The sequence below is a fragment of the Cetorhinus maximus genome, chromosome 1 (assembly GCF_964194155.1).
Source record: "Cetorhinus maximus chromosome 1, sCetMax3.hap1.1, whole genome shotgun sequence".
Classification (NCBI taxonomy): Eukaryota; Metazoa; Chordata; class Chondrichthyes; order Lamniformes; family Cetorhinidae; genus Cetorhinus; species Cetorhinus maximus.
In genome coordinates, this window is record NC_135879.1 from 249,336,405 (window position 1) to 249,350,298 (window position 13,894).

Here is a 13,894-nt window from a genome sequence, read left to right on the forward strand (position 1 = left end):
TCAATCCTTGTCCCCTTGTCCTGATGATCCAGCTTGCCCATCAATGAGTTGGCATCTTCCTGCTTCATCTGTCTACCTGCTGTGACAGACTCCCTCCACTTGTTGAGCAGAGACTTTAAGCTCGAAACACCCATTGAAGCAGATAGACCATGGCAAATCAACACCTAATTACTTGGGGACTGCTTTTACTTGAGGTGGGCGGTATCTGACCAGTTGGACGTGAGGTCCCTGCCACCATCAGAGACAGCCTGTAGGACCCATTCTCTACACCAGTTGAGTTGGGCATAACTGCTTTCTCCCATTAGTGGTAATGCTGTGCCTCAAAATTGAAAAACCTCACCAGGACCCAAGCCTGAACAAAATTTGTGGAGACCCTGGTCTGGTCAATTCTGATTTAGTCTTAAGAAATGAAGCTGGGCAAATGGATGACCATTTTGGAGATAGTGAGCATAATACAGTTGGATTTAGCACCATTATGGAAAAGGAAAAAGATAGAACAGGAGTAAAAGTTCTAAACTGGGGAAAGACACATTTTACAAAGTTGAGAGGTGAGCTGACGAGGGCGGACTGGATACAGTGATTAGAAGGAAAAACTGAGTCAAATCAGTGGGAGGCATTCAAAAGCGAGATTCTACGTGCACATGTCCCCACAAAGAAAAAAGGTGGGACTGCCACATCTACAGTCACCTATTTATCCAGAAGCATACAGGGTAAGATAAAGCAGAAAAAAGAAAGCTTATGACAGTCACAAAAAACTTAATATTGTAGAAAGACTGGAGGAGTGTAGGAAGTACAGGGGTAAAGTAAAAAAGGAAATTAGGAAAGCAAAAAGAGGATATGAAAAGATATTGGCAGGTAAAATCAAAGAAAATGGGGGGGAGGCAGAAAGTAGGAAACTATAGACCCGTTAGTTTAACATCTGTCATTGCGAAATTGTTGGAATCCATTATTGAGGAAGTAGTAATGGGGCATTTGGAAAGTCAAAACACAATCCATCAGATTCAGCATGGTTTTATGAAGAGTAAATTGTGTTTGACTAATTTGTTAGAGTTCTTTGAAGATGTGACAAGCAAAGTGGATAATGGGGATCCTGTAGATGTAGTGTATCTGGACTTCCAGAAGGGCCTTTGATAAGGTGCCGCACAAAAGATTAATACACAAGATAAGATCACACGGAGTTAGGGGTAATATATTAGCTTGGAAAGGGGATTGGCTAACCAACAGAAAGCAGAGAGTCGGGATAAATGGGTCTTTTTCTGGATGGCAAGCTGTAACTAGTGGGGTGCCACAGGGTTCGGTCCTCGGTCCCCAACTATTTACAATCTATATGAATGACTTGGATTCAGGGATAGAAGGTACTATAGCTAAATTTGCAGATGACACCAAAATAGGTGGGAAAATAAGCTGTAATGAAGAAATAAGAAATTTACAAATGGATATGGACAGGTTAGGTGAATGGGCCAAAACGTGGCAGATGGAGTTTAACGTGGATAAGTGTGAAGTTATCCATTTTGGTTGGAATAATAAAAAGGTGACTTATTGTTTAAATGGAGAGAAACTTCAGAATGCTTCAGTGCAGGAGGGACCTGGGTGTCCTCGTGCATGAATCGCTGAAAGCTAGTATGTAGGTACAGCAGGTATTAAGGAAGGCAAATGGAATTTTGGCATTTGGCAAAAGGAATAGAATATAAAAATAGGAAGTGTTGTTGCAACTGTACAAGGCATTGGTGAGACCGCACCTGGAGTACTGTGCACAGTTTTGGTCCCTTTACTTGAGGAAGGATGTAGTTGCACTGGAGGTGGTTCAGAGGAGGTTCACTAGATTGATTCCAGAGATGTGGGGCTTGACTTATGAGGAGAGATTGAGCAGTTTAGGCCTATACTTGCTAGAGTTTAGAAGGATGAGAGAAGATCTAATTGAGGTATATAAGATGCTAAAGGGGATAGACAAAGTAGATGTGGAGCGGATGTTTCCCCTTGTAGGGCATTCTAGAATGAGAGGCCATAGTTTTAGGCTGAGGGATGGTAGATTTAAATTAGAGATGAGGAGGAATTACTTTTCTCAAAGGGTTATGAATCTGTGGAATTCACTACCTCAGAGCGCAGCGGATGCCGGGACGCTGAATAAATTTAAGGAGGAGATAGACAGATTTTTAATTAGTAATGGATGGAAAGGTAATGGGGAGAGGGTGGGAAATTGGAGTTGAGGCCGAAATGAGATCAGCCATGATCGTAATGAATGGCGGGGCAGGCTCGAGGGGCTGAATTGCCTACTCCTGCTCCTAGTTCTTATGTTCTAAAACCCAAAGATGTTTTACCAGTACATTAAGAGTAAGAAGAAAATAAGGAAAAAGTAGGACCTATCAGAGATGTACAAGGCAACTCGTGCATTGGTGCAGAAGATGTAGGCAAGGTTCTTAATGGGTACTTTGTCTTCTCTGTCTTCACAAAGGAGAGGGATGATGCAGACATTCTAGTCAAGGAGGAGGATCTGAAACATTAGATACAAAAGCATAGTGAGAGAGGATGTACTGGAGAGACTGGCATCCTTGAAGGTGGATATATTACCAGGGCCGATGGATTGTATCCCAGGCTGTTAAAGGAAGCCAGGGAGGAAATAGCGGATGCTCTGAGGATCATTTTCCAAACCTCACTAGATACAGGTGAGGCACCAGAAGATTGAAGGCCTGCGAATGTTTTACCATTATTTAAAAAGGGTGCGAGAGATAAGCTAAATAACTATAGGCTGCTCAGCCTGACTTTGGTATTGGGCAAATTGTTAGAATAAATTCTGAGAGACAGGATAATCTGTGACTTAGAAAGGCATGAATTAATCAGAGCTCGTCAGCCTGGTTTTGTTAAGGGAAGTTAATGCAGTCGATGTTGTCTACATGAATTTCAGGAAGGCATTTGACAATGTCCTACATGGCAGACTGGTCAGAAATGTGTAAGTTCATGAGATACGGGGAAATGTGGTGAGTTGGATCCAAAAGTGGCTCAGCAACAGGAAACAAAGGTGATGGTCAATGGATGTTTTTGTAATTGGAAAGCAGTTTCCAGCAGCATTCCACAGGGCCCAGAGTTGGACCCATTGCTGTTTATTCCACATATTAATAATTTGGACTTCAATGTGTGTGGCGTGATTGGGAAATTTGCAGATGAAACCAAAATTGGCTGCACAGTTTATAGTGAGAGGATAGCTGTTGCCTGTTGGTTTGGTTGAGTGGGTGGAAAAGTGGCAAATGGAATTCAATCCGGAGAAGAGTGAGGTAATGCATTTGGGGAGGAAAAACAAAGCAAGGGAATACACAATAAATGGAACCACATTGAGAGAAGTGGAGGAAGTGAGAGACCTTGGAGTGCATGTCCACAGGTCCCTGAAGGTGGTAGGACAGTTGGATAAGGTGGTAAAGAAAACATATGGAATGTTTTCCTTTTTTGGACGAGGTATTGAATACAAAAGCAGGGGTGTAATGATGGAACTGTATAAAATGCTGGTTAAATCACAGCTGGAATTTTGTTTACAGTTCTGGTCACCACATTACAGCAAAGACACAATTGCACTGGAAAGAGTACAGCGGATATTCACAAGAATGTTGCCAAGGCTTTAAAATTGCAGCTATGAGGAAAGATTGGATGGGTTAGGGTTGTTTTCCTTAGAACAGAGGAGGCTGAGGGATGACCAGATTGAGTTGTGCAAGATTATGAGGGGCCTGGATAGAGTAGACGGGAGTGCCCTGTTTCCCCTGGTGGAGAGGTCAGTTACCAGGGGCACAGATTTAAGGTGATTGGTCGGAGGATTACAGGGTACATGAGGAAAACCTTCTTCACCAGAGGGTGGTGTGTGTCTGGAATTCACTGCCTGGTTTGGTGACGGAGGCAGAAACCCTCAGCTCATTTAAAAGTTACCTGGATCTGCACATAAAGTGCTGTAACCTGCAAGGCTACGGACCAGGTGCTGGAAGTGGGATGACAATGGGTGGTTAGTTTCTTTCTTTTTTGGCTGATGCAGGCACAATAGGCTGAATGGCCCCTTTCTGTGCCATAACTTTTCTGTGGTTCTATGGTTCTATGTCACATCAGTGCTGGATCTCTGCAAGGGCAGCTTGGTTAGTCCCATTCTCACGATTTTTCACTGTACTCCTTTTTTTCTTCTTATACAATTGTCCAATTCATCTTTGAAAGCCATGACTTGTTGAACGAATACGTCACATCCGTCTTCACCCAAGAGAATGAGGATGAAGGTATCGAACTCGGGGAGAGAGACTGCGAGGTTCTTGAGCAAATTGATATAGGGAGTGACAAGGTATTGGAGGTGTTGGCAGGCTTAAAAGTGGACAAACCTCCAGGTCCAGATGATTTGTGTCCCAGACTGCTAAGGGAGGCAAGAGAGGAGATCGCAGGGGCTCTGACCCAAATTTTTAATTCCTCTCTGGCCACGGGGGAGGTGCCAGAGGACTGGAGAACAGCTAATTTGGTTCCACTATTTAAGAAGGGTTGTAGAGATAAGCCAGGGAACTACAGACCAGTGAGTCTCACGTCAGTGGTAGGGAAACTATTGGAGAAAATTCTGAAGGAGAGAATATATCTCCACTTGGAGAGGCAAGGTTTGACCAAGGATAGTCATCAAGGCTTTGTCAGAGGGAGGTCATGCTTAACAAATTTGATTGAATTTTTTGAGTAGGTGAACAGGTATATAGATGAAGGGAGTGCAGTTGATGTAGTTTATATGGATTTCAGCAAAGCCTTTGACAAGGTCCCACATGGAAGACTTATAAAGAAGGCAAATGCACAGGGGATACAGGGTAATTTGATAAGGTGGATTCAGAATTGGCTTAGTTGTAGGAGACAGAGGGTGATGACAGAAGGATGCTTTAGTGACTGGAAGCCAGTGTCCAGAGGCCACAGGGATCTGTTCTGGGTCCCCTATTATTTGTTATTTATATAAACGACATAGATGACTATGTGGGGGGTAAGATTAGTAAGTTTGCGGATGACACAAAGATTGGATGGGTGGTTAACAGTGAGATTGAATGTCTTGGCCTATAGGGAGATGTAGACGGGATGGTCAAATGGGCAGATAAGTGGCAGATGGAATTTAACCCTGAAAAGTGTGAGGCGATATACCTTAGGAGTAATTTGACAAGGAAGTATTCAATGAATGGCTTGACACTAGGAAGCTCTGAGGAACAAAGGGACCTTGTTGTGTGTGTCCATAGATCTCTGAAGGCGGAGGGGCATGTTAGTGGGGTGGTGAAAAAGGCATATGGGACACTTGCCTTTATCAATCGAGGCATAGATTACAAAAGTAGGGAGATCATGTTGGAGTTGTATAGAACCTTGGTGAGGCCACAGCTGGAGTACTGTGTGCAGTTCTGGTCACCACATTATAGGAAGGATGTGATTGCACTGGAGGGGGTGCAGAGGAGATTCACCAGGGTGTTGCCTGGGATGAAACATTTAAGTTATGAAAAGAGGTTGGATAGACTTGGGTTGTTTTCGTTGGAGCAGAGAAGTCTGAAGGGCAACCTGGTCGAGGTGTACAAGATTATGAGGGGCATGGACAGGGTGGACAGGGAGCAGCTGTTCTTCTTAGTTGAAGTGTCAGTCATGAGGGGATATAAGTTCAAGGTGAGGGGCAGGAGGTTTAGGGGGGATGTGAGGAAATACATTTTTATCCAGAGGGTGGTGACAGTCTGGAATGCACTGCCTGGGAGGATGATGGAGGTGGGCTGCCTCACAACCTTTAATAAGTACCTGGATGAGCACTTGGCACATCATAACATTCAAGGCTATGGGCCAAGTGCTGGTAAATGGGATTAGGTAATTAGGTCAGGTGTTTCTCACGTGTCGGTGCAGACCCGATGGGCTGAAGGGCCTCTTCTGCACTGTGTGATCCTGTGATTGCATCTACCTCCACCACAATCCCAGGCAGTTTATTCCAGATCATCACCACTTACTGCAGAAAGCTTTCCTCATGTCACCTCTGTGTGTTTGCAAATAACCTTAAATAGGTGTCCTCTGGTTCTCAACCCTTCCACCAATAGGAACAGTTTCTCTCTTTCTACTCTGTCCAGACCCCTCCTGACTTTGAATACTCCTATCAAAACTTCTCGGCTTTTTCTGCAAAAAGTACAGCCTCATCTTCTCCAATTTATCCATCACAACTGAAGTTCCTCACCCTGGAACCATTCTTGTAAATCTTTTGTACAGCACCCAACCTCTTCATATTCTTCTTAAATACTCCAGTTGAGACTGAACCAGCGTTTACTAAAAGATCACCATAACTGCCACGCTTTTGTGCTTTTCCCTCTATTTATAAATCCAAGAATCCTGTATGCCTTATGAATCGCTTTGTCAACTTGCCCTGCCATCTTCAACAATTTGTTTATACAACTTTGATGCCGGTTGAATAAAGTAACCTTGGTTTTTTAATCTTTGTGCAGTCCATGTGCTTAAATCTCACGCTATATTTTAGTGTCAGAATGAGATTCCACCACACAGGCATGGAATCATGGTGGATGAAACAGAAAGGTGCCTGGCTAAGATAGAGCAGATGGTGAAAGAACTAAAATTGGCCCTCTCAGTGAGGGAGGCAGGAATAGCTGCAGCTCTAACAGAGGCACAAGGTTCACAGAATGAAGCTTTTTTAAAATTCATTTATGGGGTGTGGGCATTGCTGGCTAGGCCAGCATTTATTGTCCATCCCTAATTACCCTTGAGAAGGTGGTGGTGAGTTATCTTCTTGAATCGCTGCAGTTCATATGGTGTAGGTACATCCACAGTGCTGTTAGGGAGGGAGTTTCAGAATTTTGACCCAGCGACAGTGAAGGAACGGTGATATATTTCCAAGTCAGGATGGTGAGTGACTTGGAGGAGAAGTTCCAGGCGGTGGTGTTCCCATCTATTTGCTGCCCTTGCCCTTCTAGATGGTAGTGGCTGTGGGTTTGGAAGGTACTGTCTAAAGAGGCTTGGTGAGTTCCTGTAGTGCACCTTGTAGAGCCTGCTGCCACTGTGCGATGGTGGTGGAGGGATTGAATGTTTGTGGATGTGGTGCCAATCAAGCGGGCTGCTTTGTCCTGGATAGTATTAAGCTTCTTGAGTGTTACTGGAGCTCCAATCAACCAGGCAAGTGGAGAGTATTCCATCACACTCCTGACTTGTGCCCTGTCGAGGTTAGAGAGGCACTGGGGAGTCAGGAGATGAGTTACTCGCCATAGGGCACAGATAGGCATGTGGGAGTATGATATGATAGATATGACCGAGAATTGGCTCAAAGAAGGGCAAAAACAGGACTGTCCCAGCAGACCGATCGTGTCAACCTGTTACTGCCCCACGGAACTCATTTCTTGCTATCTTGACTCCATTCTCTCTCCCCTTGTCCAGTTCCTTCCCACCTACATCCGTGATTCCTCTGACACCCTACATCATATCAACAATTTCCAATTTCCTGGCCCCAACCGCCTCCTCTTCGCCATGGACGTCCAATCCCTCTACACCTCCATCCCCCACCGGGATGGTCTCCGCTTCTTCCTCGCACAGAGGCCCGAACAATCCCCATCCACCACTACTCTCCTCTATCTGGCTGAACTTGTTCTCACACTGAACAATTTATCCTTAAACTCCTCTCACTTCCTCCAAATAAAAGGTGTGGCTATGGGTCCCCGCATGGGCCCCAGTTATGCCTGTCTCTTTATGGGGTATGTGGAACATTCCTTGTTCCAGTCCTACTCCGGCCCCCTCCCACAACTCTTTCTCCAGTACATCGATGATTACTTCGGTGCTGCTTCACGCTCTCGTCTGGATCTGGAAAAATTTATTAATTTTGCTTCCAATTTCCACCCCTCCATCATTTTCACATGGTCCATCACTGACACTTCCCTTCCCTTCCCTGACCTCTCTGTCTCAATTTCTGGTGATAGACTGTCCACCAATATCCATTACAAGCCTACCAACTCCCATAGCTACCTCGACTACAGCTCCTCACACCCCGCTTCCTGTAAGGACTCTATCCCATTCGTTCACCTCCGTCGCATCTGTTCTGATGATGCCACTTTCCAAAACAGTTCCTCTGACATGTCTTCCTTCTTCCTAAACCGAGGTTTTCCACCCACGATGGTTGACAGGGCCCTCAACCGTGTCCGGCCCATCTCTCGCGCATCCGCCCTCACTCCTTCCTCTCTCTCCCAGAAACATGATAGGGTCCCCCTTGTCTTCATTTATCACCCCACCAGCCTCTGCATTCAAAAGATCATCCTCCGCCATTTCCGCTAACTCCAACATGATGCCACCACCAAACACATCTTCCCTTCACCACCCCCGGCGACATTCTGCAGGGATCGTTCCCTCCAGGACACCCTGGTCCACTCCTCCATCACCCCTACACCTCAGTCCCCTCCCACGGCACCTTCCCATGCAACCGCAGAAGGTGCAACACTTGCCCCTTTACTTTCTCCCTCTTCGCCGTCCAAGGGCCCAAACACTCTTTTCATGTGAAGCAGCGCTTCACTTGCACTTCCCTCAATTTAGTCTACTGCATTCGCTGCTCCCAATGCGGTTTCCTCTACATTGGAGAGACCAAACGCAGACTGGGTGACCGACTTGTGGAACACCTTCGGTCTGTCCGCAAGCATGACCTAGACCTCCCTGTTGCTTGCCATTTCAACACTCCACCCTGCTCTCATGCCCACATGTCTGTCCTTGGCCTGCTGCATTGTTCCAGTGAAGCTCAACGCAAACTGGAGGGACAGCACCTCATCTTCCGACTAGGCACTTTACAGCCTTCCGGACTGAATATTGAGTTCAACAATTTTAGATCATGAACTCTCTCCTCCATCCCCATCCCCTTTCCAATCCCCCCCTTTTTCCAATAATTTATAAATTTTTAAATATATTTTTCCTTTCCCACCTATTTTTAAATTTATTTCGATCTATCGTTTTATCTCCACCTTTTAGCCCATTTTAATCCCTTCCCCCTACCCCACCCTCGCTAGGGCTATCTGTACCTTGTTTTTCCTGCTTGCTACCCTTAATGTCCCCATTAGCACATTCCTTAGATAATATCACCACCATCAACACCTCTTTGTCCTTTTGTCTATGATATCTTTTGGTTATCTCCACCTATCACTGGTCCTCTATCCAGCTCTACCTGTCCCACCCCCCTCAACCAGCTTATATTTCACCTCATTTCTATATTTCTTTAGTTCTGACGAAGAGTCATTTGGACTCGAAACGTTAACTGTGTTCCTCTTTGCAGATGCTGCCTGCTGAGTTTTTCCAGCTATTTTTGTTTTTGTAAAAGAAGGGCAGGACTGGCACTCAACATTCCTGGTTATAGGGACTTTAGACCAGATAGAGGGAAGAGGAGGGGGGTTCGCAATATTGATCAAGGAATCAATTATAGCAGTGAGGATGGATGATATCTTGGAAGAATCATCAAATGAGGCCATATGGCTAGAAGTGAAAAGCACAATAGGGGCAAACACGCTGTTGGGTATGTATTATAGGCCCCCAAACAGTCAGGGAGAGATAGGGAATCAAATATGTAATCAAATTTCAGGGAAGTGTAAGAATAATAAGGCAATAATAGTATGGAATTTGAACTACCCAAATATTAACTGGGTTAGTTAGGAAGGGAGCAAAATTCTTAAGTAGTATCCAGGAGAACCTTTTTAGCCAGTACGTAGAAAACCCAGCAAGTGGGGGGGCAGTTCTGGATATATTCGGAAATGAGCCCAGGCAGGTGGAAGGCGTATCAGTAGAGGAGCATTTTGAAGATAGTGACCACAACACAGTTAGATTTAGGATAGTTATGGAAAAGGATAAGGTTGGGCTGGGAATAAAAGTTCTAAACTGGGGGAATGTTGATTTTACTAAGATGAGATACGATTTGGCCCAAGTGAACTGGGAGCAGCTACTTGCAGATAAAACTGTGTCAGAGCAGTGGGAGGCATTCAAGGAGGAAATAGGAAGGGTACAGGGCAAATATTTTCCTGTAAAGGCAAAGGGGGCGGTGTCGGGGACAACTTTTTTCACCCAGAGGGTGGTAGGAGTCAGGCACTCACTACCTGAAAGGGTGGCTGAGTCAGAAACTCTCGTAACATTTAAGGAGTATTTAGATAGTCACTTGCATTGCAATATCCTCCGGGGCTAAGAGCCAAGCGCTGGAAAATGGGATTAATGTGGTCAGATCCCTCACTGTCAACATCCTGGGGGTTACCATTGACCAGAAACTGAACTGGACTAGCCATATAAATACTGTGGCTACAACAGCAGGTCAGAGGCTAGGAATCCTGCGACGAGTAACTCACCTCCTGACTCCCCAAAGCCTGTCCACCATCTACAAGGCACAAGTCAGGAGTGTGATGGAATACTCCCCACTTGCCTGGATGAGTGCAGCTCCCACAACACTCAAGAAGCTTGACACTGTCCAGAACAGAGCTGCCCACTTGATTGGGCATCCACAATCAACAAACATTCACATCAACAAACATTCACTCCCTCCACCACTGACACACAGTAGCAGCAGTGTATACCATCTACAAGATGCACTGCAGGAATTCACCAAGGCTGCTTCGACAGCACCTTCCAAACCCATCACCACTATCATCTAGAAGGACAAGGGCAGCAGATAGATGGGAACACCACCAGCTGTAAGTTCCCCTCCAAATCACTCACCATCCTGACTTGGAAATATATCACTGTTCCTTCACTGTCGCTGGGTCAAAATCCTGGAACTCCCTTCCTAACAGCACTGTGGGTGTACCTACACCACATGGACTGCAGCGGTTCAAGAAGGCAGCTCACCACCACCTTCTCAAGGGCAACTAGGGAATGAGCAATAAATGCTGGCCCAGCCAGCGAAGCCCACATCCCGTGAATGAATATTAAAAAAATCTTTGTTGACCAGTGCGGACATATTGGGCTGAATGGCCTCCTTCTATGTTGTAAATGTCTATGAGTATTCCTAGCTTCTGACATGCTCTTGTAGCCACGGTATTGATATGTCTAGTGCAGTTCAGTTTCTGATAAATGGTAACCCCCAGGATGTTGATAGTGGGGGATTCATTAACCACAATGACAATCCTGGCTAGGCCAGAATTTATTGCCCATCCCTAACTGCCCTTGTTCAGGCAGCATTTAAGAGTCAACCACATTGCTGTTGTCTGGAGTCACATGTAGGCCAGACCAGGTAAGGACAGCAGATTTCCTTCCCTATACGATATTAGTGAACCGGGTGGGTTTTTAACACAATCAGCAATGGGTTTTGTGATCATCATCAGACTTTGAATTCCAGATTTGAATTCAAATTTCACCATCTGCCGTGGTAGGATTCAAACCCAGGTCCCCAGAGGATTATCTCTGGTCTCCGGTATACCATTCCAGAGACATTACCACTATACCATCTCCTACCCTGAATGCCATTGAATGTCAAGGGATGGTAGTTAAATTATCTCTTGTTGGAGATGGTCGTTGCCTGACACTTGTGTGGCCTGAATGTTACTCACCACTTGTCGGCCTAAGCCTGGATATTGTCCAGGCCTTGCTGCATTTGGACATGGACTGCTTCAGTATCTGAGGAGTCGCGAATGGTGCTGAACATTGTGCAATCATCAGCGAACATCCCCGCTTCTGACCTTATGATGGAAGGAAGGTCATTGATGAAGCAGCTGAAGATGGTTGGACCGAGGACACTGCCCTGAGGAACTCCTGCAGTGATGTCCTGGAGCTGAGATGACTGACCTCCAACAACCACAACCATCTTCCTTTGTGCTAGGTATGATTGCAACAGAGAGTTTTCCTCCTGATTCCCATTGACTCCAGGTTTCTTTGGGCTCCTTGATTTACATTCATTTAAATGCTGCCTTGATGTCAAGGGCAGTCACTCTCACCTCACCTCTGGAGTTCAGCTCCTTTGTCCGTGTTTGAGCCAAGGCTGTAATGTGGTCAGTAGCTGAGTGGTCCTGGCGGAACCCAAACTGAGCATCATGAACAAACCATTGCTAAGCAAGTGCCGATTGATAGCAATGCTGATGACCCCTCACACCACGTTACTAACGATGAGTACTCTCCCTCCACCTACTAATGATGGAGCATAGACTGATTGCACGGTAATTGGATGGGTTGTATTTGCCCTGCTTTTTGATTACAGGACATACCTGGATAATTTTCCATGTTGCCGGATAGATGGCTAGGGATGCAGCATTCTTACCTCTTTTTGGCAGTGAGTAAAAGGAATTGGATATTTATCTGAAAAGATCAGATTTGCAGATCTACAGGGAAAAGGCAAGGGTATGGAACTGGCTGAGTTTCTCTTGCAGAGAGCTGGCATGAAATGATGGGTCGAATGGCTTCCTTCAGTGTTATAACCATTTTCCTCGATGATTGTAGTTTTAATGCATAGTTTGGTTGAATTTAGACTTCCATCCATTTCAGACCATTAGTTTCAAGTGAATTCAATCACCTGAGTTACTAACGCTTCTGTCTTTTCCAGTACTACAGACCATTTAATATTCGTGTTGCTCTGATTGGTGTAGAGGTGTGGACCACAAACCAGATCGCAATGGACAGGGGTGCTTCAATAACTTTGCACAGATTTCTCAAGTGGAGGCAGACTAATCTTCTACCACGAATGCACAATGATAACGCCCAGCTCATCACGTGGGTACCTGACGTGCGAATGAATCTCCCATCATAAATTTGGCAACTAACCTTTGATAAAAGAGATAAAAATTAAGAGAAGGAAGAAAAAGTATGTTTATGATTGATGTCAAGTAGAAAATACAATTGAGAAGCAAGCTGGATATAAAAGTTCAGTGGGGAGGTGAAAAAGCAAACCAGAGAAGCAAAGAGGAAGTATGAAAAGATGCTAACGTAAAAGGGAATCCCAAAGTCTTCTATACGCATATAAATAGTATAAGGATGGTAAAGCGAGGAGAAGGGCCGACGAGGGTACAAAAGGGGATTTACACATGGAGACAGGGTGTAACTGAGGAACTAAATTTATTCTGTACGTCTGTCTTTACCAAGGAAGAAGATGCTACCAAAGTCATGTTAAAAGAGAAGGTAACTCAGTCACAAGAAGGGTTTAAAATTTAAAAGGAGGAGGTATTGGAAAGGTTATCCAATAGGCTATCATTAAGTTAAGTTAAAGAAAAGTTAAGGTAAGTAAAGTGAAGTTTCGGCATAGTAGTAAAGCTTGGCCAAGTGAAAAGTCCATCTTGAAACAAGTTGGAAGTCATGGATGCTTCATGTGGCCTAGATGACCACATGTGCAGGAAGTATCAACAGCTGCAGAAACATGGGTTTTGAAACTCAAGCAATGGCTGGAGTCACTGCGGCTCATCCGTAAGTTCTGAGAACTAAGTGGACAGCATATTTGGGGAGGTTGTGAGAATGCAGGCAGAGAGGGAATGGCTGACCATCAACAGTGTAGGAAGATCACGCAGGTAGCACAAGAGACCCCTGAGTACATCTCGCTAGATAACCGGTTTCCTGTTTTGGATACAGGTGAGGGCAATGGTTCCTCAGCGAAGTGAAGCCAGAGCCAAGTCCGTGGCACCACACATGGCTCAGCTGCACAGGAGGGAAGAAAGAAGAATGGAAGATCAATAGTGATAGGAGGAGTAATTTGACAAGGAAGTGTTCAATGAATGGCATGACACTAGGAAGTTCTGAGGAACAAAGGGACCTTGGTGTGTGTGTCCATAAATCTCTGAAGGCGGAGGGGCATGTTAGTGGGGTGGTGAAAAAGGCATATGGGACACTTGCCTTTATCAATTGAGGCATAGATTACAAAAGTAGGGAGGTCATGTTGGAGTTGTATAGAACCTTGGTGAGGCCACAGCTGGAGTACTGTGTGCAGATCTGGTCGCCACATTATAGGAAGGATGTG

General features: G+C 45.1%; 1 protein-coding gene across 1 annotated transcript in view; it reads left to right on the top strand.

Moving 5' to 3' along the window:
• The window catches only part of LOC144680358 (disintegrin and metalloproteinase domain-containing protein 12-like), a 972,827-nt gene that overhangs the window by 699,095 nt on the left and 259,838 nt on the right, over positions 1 to 13,894 (top strand). Inside the window, exon 9 of the mRNA XM_078541354.1 lies at positions 12,494 to 12,660. Within this exon, the coding sequence (XP_078397480.1) occupies positions 12,494 to 12,660 (167 nt within the window). The remainder of the gene's footprint in view (positions 1 to 12,493; positions 12,661 to 13,894) is intronic.